Raw genomic sequence first — 7500 nt, 5'->3', positions numbered from 1 at the left:
CTGAAAAACACATACAAACAATTTTGGTTTGGACTGAATATCGATCGCTGATCGATTGTTATTTCAGAGTTTTATAATGTCCGAGAATCAGTTGCGTGATAGTTCCGCGACGATTTAAACTGATCATGCATATTCAGCTGCATGTTTAACATGCACCTATCAATGTTAAGCCGCTGGGGGGGGAGGCCGGGCATAGGAGGGGGATTTGACGTTACAAGTCTGCCCGTGGTAGGGACTTTCGATCATTCGTTGAGTTCCGGGGGTCGGGACTTTTGACTTTAACCCTTAGAAGAGTGGGGTCCACTGACGCCATCTTGGCTGCTCGCCATCTTGAATGACCGAGAAAGCCCGGCGAGAAAGACCGAAAAATAGTACCGCCATTTTGGAATTACCCAGAAGTCATTAGAAGCAAACCGATTCTCTGCGATTACCGATGAACGCCATGGACTGAAACTCTAAAGCCTTTTATGAGGCAGTCATCTATATTCACCTTGTGTGCAGTGAATTTTGCTTCCAAGCAAGCTTATATAATACTAAAAACGAGACCGAAATACTGAATTTCATTTTTATCGGCTCACTATTTGTCACATCATACTGTAAGTCCTCTTATGGGGCTTTTTGAATATTGCTCTCTTTTTAATATTTTATTTCCGTTTTTCCCGTTTACAATTTAAGTAATTAACATGTCATATTCTCTTTTTCCTTCACAAAGTATGTGGTTCTACTTTTAGTCAGTCCTTTAGGGCATAGTTTCAAGTTTAAAAGCGGAAACGTTTTAGAAACCGAGCTTTTAGCTGTAATATTTGCTGTCTTAGTGATTAAATATAGATAATGGCCATGAGCTATAAAAAGATAGAAAATATCCTGCAAAGGTTGGTCAAGACAACGTGAACATAGGCGTTGTTGCTTGCAATATTTCGGCTGGCCAACACCAGCCTTCTTCAGGTTTATTGAATGGATAAATGCTAGTAACAAGATCTTTATATTTACCGGAAATGACATAAGAATGCTACGCGATGTGTTATAAAAACGGAAATGCATAAAAAAGAGGAGAGAGAATAATACATGATAACAAGATGAAAAAAACAAAAGAAAATTAAAAGGTAGCTAGACTAAATTACATTTCATCTCTTCTGTTAAGGCCTGCAGGCTCCAGTGTTTTTCCTCTGTGTATGAGGAATGCCTCACGAGCCTTTCTGATGGAGTCACGACTAGTGTGTAGTTGTTCGAGCGGTATAAGGATCGTGTGATCCTCCGCGTGACCACTGGTCAGGAAGTGTCGTGAAACCGCAGTGGGGGTATAACTACAAAAGGGGCTTATAATAGGTCGCCTATGTTCGGTGCGGTTTCACGACACTTCCTGACCAGTGGTCACGCGGAGGATCACATGATCCTTATACCGCTCGAACAACTACACACTAGTCGTGACTCCATCAGAAAGGCTCGTGAGGCATTCCTCATACACAGAGGAAAAACACTGGAGCCTGCAGGCCTTAACAGAAGAGATGAAATGTAATTTAGTCTAGCTACCTTTTAATTTTCTTTTGTTTTTTTCATCTTGTTATCATGTATTATTCTCTCTCCTCTTTTTTATGCATTTCCGTTTTTATAACACATCGCGTAGCATTCTTATGTCATTTCCGGTAAATATAAAGATCTTGTTACTAGCATTTATCCATTCAATAAACCTGAAGAAGGCTGGTGTTGGCCAGCCGAAATATTGCAAGCAACAACGCCTATGTTCACGTTGTCTTGACCAACCTTTGCAGGATATTTTCTATTTTAAAGTTTTTTATGGTGTGGTCACGATCTATTTTGATCCAACGTAGAGCAAGTTTTGATCGTACACGGTTTTTGCAGTGGTTTAATCCTTAAAAAGTTATAAAAAGATGGCAATTAAGGTAAACAAAAGTAGCATAACAGTTCATGAAAATGGCGTTTCTAAAACTAGGGTAAGGGTAAGACCAAGGGTCAGGGTAAGGGTAAGGATACGAATACAAAAAGTATCCTAAACATGCATAAAAGCTAACCTTAGGCCTAATTAGGCCTAAACAAAAGTTTAAGGTTAGCTTTTATGCATTTTTAGGATACTTTCTGTATTCGTATCCTTACCCTTACCCTAACCCTTGGTCTTACCCTTACCCTCGTTTTAGAAACGCCATCATGAAAAGATACCAGAATTTCCCTGTTGTACTGCCTTGTTTAGTAGTATCAGTTGAGATAGTCCTCAAAATTTTAAAGTCATTGCTTTGTTACCTTTTAAAAAATAAAATGTATAATTTCTGTCCCTATTTCTGCTGTTCTTTTTTACCTATGCATTTTTGGGAGGAAGCTGGGGCTGGGGAATTTGCAGTCTTTTGACCAACAATAATATCCCTGGGGTGAGGAATTTGCACTTTTTTGACCCAGGATGACTTCCCTGGGCCCGGGCATTTGAACAGAAAAACTGATCTGAGTTCAAATCCCCCGCCTATGCCCGGCCTCCCCCCCCCAGCAGCTTAACATTGATAGGTGCATTATATCAAGATCGTGATGCAATTTCGCTTAATATAATGTTTTCTCATTGAAACATTCTATTAAAAAAAAAACCAATGCTCTAAGATTATTTTATTGTGTTTAGTTTTTGGTGCGGTAAAAGTATAATTTCGCTAGTGTAGCAATCGCGATCAAGCGTGTTATCTGATACAAGAAATTCGGAGAAACAAATCAATAACGCGGATTTCTTCTAGTCCGTTAAACAAGCGCATCTTTTCTCGTTCCTGAAGATTTCTTTTCCAACTTTGCATTGATTGATAGTCAGTTGAAGAGCATTTTGATACCGTATGAGCCGATTGTAACACTTCATCCGATTCGGCAGATGTAAAACCTTTCCCTCTCGACGTAAACATTTACATCTTCTTTCGTCGCCTTGAGGATTAAAGAGGTAATATCCAGTGCACTTTTCCCCAATACGTTTATTTACTATTTTATATTTCTTTTGTTTAATTACATGAAAAGGTCATGTATTAAAGCTTTTTAGACCGATAGTGTTGGTTGATCAGGTGGAGATGTAAATTGGCGGGCCTGCAATACCTTAGGCAGGGAATTATAGACGATTTAAGGAATACGGTAAAATACGGTACTTAAATACCTTTTAAAGGTGTTTGTTTATAATTCCGAACCTTTTTTTTCCAGGATGTTTTGTTCTGTATGTGGTGCAAAAAATGTTACCGGTTTAACAAATGCTTTATTCTGTGGCTCATGTGGTGCTCGATACAGTACTGCTGGACCGAGCCTGGCTTCAAATAGTTTGTCATTTGAAGAATTTATGACACAAAGAGCAAGTGGAGGAGACCAAACCTTTTTTAGCTGTGCTGTGAAAAAGGCAGATAAAGTGAAACAAGTGGAGAGGAGACTGGATGGAAAAAAAAGAAAAAAATCCGTGATGAACAAGTTCAGGTACATGCTCATTGAGTATTTATGGCTGTCATTTCAAAGATGTTATTTATTTAGGGAAGTCCTGCAGGCAATTTTGAATACTGTTCAAAATAATTTCAATTTTTCTGCAAAAGGTAATGAATGTGTGTAGGTATAAAACCTTGTTTGTTGCTTTTTTGGGGGCTGTGGGGCTGTTTTCTCAACTCCATGAAAAGTCGTGCCATGAATTCAATAATTATTATGATTTCATTTCGCAGATAAAAGTTGGATTGGCTTATAACAGTAATGGTGAGCTTAAGCAGAAAAGGGGTTCTTCGTTGCCCATGGATGCCAAGTGTAATATTTCAGATATTACCCTGAAACGAGTTGCCTTCGATAAACATCTGGCATTCAACAAACAACTTCCAAGGGATCATGAATTTGTGTTATTATACCCAGACTTTCAGCGAGTGAAGTATATACCTGGAACAAGCCAGCCCTTTACTCTCCGATGTTACAAAGAATGTCTAGGAAAACCCTACCAGAGAATAACTCTGTATCTTTGTGATGAAGAAGATTTTACTGGTACATGTACATGTTTGCTAGCTGAAAGAATAATTCTTTCTATAGTTATTATAGTGTGTTGTGGAAAAACTATAATCTGTCAGAAAGTAAAAGAATATAACTAATAACTAAAAAGAACACGAAAGTAGAAGTTGAAAAATATTCCATGTGCATGTAGTATGTAACGGGTGTGTGTGTTATAGTTCAAATTTATCATTGGGCTAAATTTTATTTTCCATTGTACTTGGCAGTGGTACTGTATGATAATGAATTGAAACAATGGGAAATACAATTTAAACGAAGGATACAGTTGAACTACAACATGTATGTTTCTCAAGATTCACTAGCTGGCCACAGGAAGTCTTGATAGAATTCTGCAAAAACACACCTGTCAAAGATCATGACACCCCCTTTTAACCCTGGTTCTGGGAGAAACTTTTGAGTCAACCAAGTCAGTTCTGGTTTCAATCCAAAATGAACTATTATAATTAATGCGGTCCTCTTCAAAAAGGACAATGCAAATTCTGATTGCATTTTTTATTTTGCATTCCATATCATTGTCAAAAGAGTAGCTGTTTCTGAAAGAAATGAAAGCAGTAAACATTGTTTTCACCAAAATGCAGGATAATTTCAACGTTATACGGAACAGATGTTATTCCTTTTTTAAGCTGTCAACAGTAGGTCATCAGACAGTGAAGACAATAGTCCCAAAGAAGATAACAAAGGCTCTTTAGACAAGGTATGAGTTTATTAAGACAGTGAAATTTCAACATATTCCATTAAAACCTTGTTTTTTTTTTTGGGGGGGGGGGGGGGGGAAACCATGTACAGAATAACTAAAGCTGAGGTTGTCTCATTCGGATTTGTTTTCCTTTGAGAAGACTCTAGATTCCTCAAATGAAGTCACTTTCAATCCAAAGTGGTTAGATGATTGGACAGATCCAGATGAAGATAGGCTTCTTGAGCCAGTGTTTTTCACTGAGCAAACATCATCTTGTGGAAATGAGAGGTAAATACAACGGAGTATAATGGTGTTTTTAATCCCTAGGTACGTAATATTGTGAACAATTTTTGGTGGGCTCACTAGGGCCCAGTTGTTTGAAAGCCGATTAACACTAATCCACAATTAATAGTTAACCAACATTTTCATTTCGCTTATTAAAGATGATGTTGAAGTATCATTTAAAGCTAATGGTCTAGGGCAATAATAAGGGACAAAAATCTTTTTGACTAATCCTTTTGGATTAGTGAATATACGTGACTCAACGTTCACATTAACCCAGGGTAAGCTTAATTGATTGGGCTTTGAACAACTTGGCCCAGGAGAAAAAATGCCAGATTGGGAAATATGATTCACAAATTACACTGAACTCCTATCTATCTCTAACTTTTCATGCCAAATAATAATTATTTTGAGTTGTGTAGGACTAACTGGATGTGTGACTGTAGTGCGTTAGCCTACACACAGTTCTTTCTAGCTTGGATTTTCAAACAGACTTCAGCTGTACTTTATTAATCAATGTGCTCAGAGTTGTTAGTGAAATAATCTTCCATTAATGACATTTACTGGTGGCTTTCCCTTTTACTAAATATGGCTGAAAGTGTTTATCTCCAATTCTGCTTTGGAGCTCTGTTTTTTCTTTCTCTCTGCATTATTTCTAATTTTACTGTTGATTGTAGCTGATATTCATTTCTTATCTACAGCAGTCCAGCCCAAAATCAAGTGGACATAAACATGGTTGTTCAGGAAGCTCCAGATGTACTGAAGGATGTCCGTAAACGTGCACGTGTTATAAAAGTGCATAGGCTGAATGTGAAAAGGGATTTGATAGATATATTTAAAGACGAATCCGTTATGGCAGATGACCTTCAAGTTGTGGTCATTGACTTTCGAGGCAGACAAGAAATTAGCAAAGGTGTTGGAGTGCTGAGAGATATACTAAGTCTGTTTTGGAAAGAAGTATATGATTCTCTTTTCATTGGAGAAAATGAACGAGTGCCCTTTGTAAGACATGACTATCAAAGGGCAGAATGGGCAGCTATTGGCAGAATATTGGTGAAAGGTTATCAAGGCTGCGGGTACTTTCCACTGTTAATGTCTCAAGCATTCTCTGCCTATCTCTTGTTTGGGGAATCTGCTGTCACTGGCCCAATGTTGATTCAATCATTTCAAAATTATGTTCCGGCTGATGAGAAGACTCTCATCATCAAATCTATTGCCGGTGAAATTGATTGTGAGGGTGATGATGGTACTGACCTTTTGGAAATGTTGAGCAACTATGATTGTCGTCGTAAGGTCAATTCAGAGAATATTGTCGCTGTTATTGAAGAAATTGCTCATAAAGAGTTAATTCAAAAACCGCAATATATTGCAGACTGTGGGAAGTGCACAATAAGCCCTCTCATGCCAATCTTTGTTAGCGTGACGAGTTTGACTGAGAAATATGAATCTTTGCTTCCATCCATAAGCAAAATTTTGAGTTGTCTTGAGGCAAATCCAGTCAATGATCCAAAAATGGGAAGTCTCAAGTTTCTGAAAAAGTTCATTAAAGGTCTAGACACTTCTCAAAAGTTATCAAACTTTGTAAGGTTCGTTAGTGGGTCTGAGCTAATGCTGTTTGCTGCAATTCAAATAGAGTTTACAGATTTATCAGGGTTGGGCCGCGGGCCAATTGCACATACATGCAATACTGTTCTACAGTTACCATCAACTTATCAATCCTTTCCAGAATTGAGAGAGGATTTTAGCAGCATCCTCTCGTCGGATAATTGGGAGATGGACATAGTGTAACAAGCAGCGTGAAATGATGAGTGAACCAAGTTTACTTTCTGACAAATGTTTCGTTGAGTTCCAGATTTACTATGGCCCTTTTGACTGTCACAAGTCATTGATTAGACAGCTACTGCAGGCCAATGGTGGTACCAAATATTTCTTTAGTCATGGCTTGGATTATAGTGAAAACGTGACAAATTGTCGTATCTTGCCTTTGAGCAGATACTGATCTTTATGATGAACATTTCGTTTGGTTAGAAGTGGAATAATAAACTCTAGTAGTTCTTTTTCTATTTTTATTGGCATATATGTTTTAAATATCACTACGCCCCGTAGACAAAAAACGGAACGGTAGTATATCTTTTCACAGTTTGGGCGATCTTTCGAACATGAAAATGTCATTTCCTCAGTCAGGGGAATCCGAAACTGAACAGTCATCAAAACCAACACAACCAAGCATCAATTTTCTTGACGGACACGAGTCAGAACAAGTGACTATATCAAACGTCTTTATGTTTCTTAGCCTTTCATCCTCCTTTATTCCACTTTTATCCCTGAAACTGTATGTGTATCTGTTGCGTTTACTGGCTGATTAATTTGTAGTAAATTTTCAGTCTCTTTTAGTATCTGGTTGCTGAACTGTTTGTTTGATATGCAGTCGTAAGGTGGATAAATACTATGAGCGACATCTTGTGTTAATAAATTGTTTTAACTGATGTTTAAGTTGCCTGGTTGCCTTCCTTTGTCCTTCTGTCTCTTTAAATAAT

General features: G+C 37.8%; 2 protein-coding genes across 3 annotated transcripts in view; both read left to right on the top strand.

The window, feature by feature from the left end:
* The window catches only part of LOC138003881 (tetratricopeptide repeat protein 28-like), a 250699-nt gene that overhangs the window by 81330 nt on the left and 161869 nt on the right, over window positions 1–7500 (top strand). The window lies entirely within an intron of this gene.
* Window positions 5816–7242, top strand: LOC138003896 (uncharacterized). The gene has a single exon (XM_068850202.1). The coding sequence runs from the start codon at window positions 5816–5818 to the stop codon at window positions 6749–6751; it is 936 nt and encodes a 311-aa protein (XP_068706303.1). The 3' UTR covers window positions 6752–7242.

The sequence above is a fragment of the Montipora foliosa genome, chromosome 5, assembly GCF_036669935.1.
Source record: "Montipora foliosa isolate CH-2021 chromosome 5, ASM3666993v2, whole genome shotgun sequence".
Lineage (NCBI taxonomy): Eukaryota > Metazoa > Cnidaria > Anthozoa > Scleractinia > Acroporidae > Montipora > Montipora foliosa.
This window is presented reverse-complemented; position numbering and strand designations above follow the sequence as displayed.

Excerpts from the sequence above, each read along its gene's own strand:
- LOC138003896 (XM_068850202.1), top strand. The coding sequence starts at position 5,816 with ATGGCAGATGACCTTCAAGTTGTGGTCATTGACTTTCGAGGCAGACAA.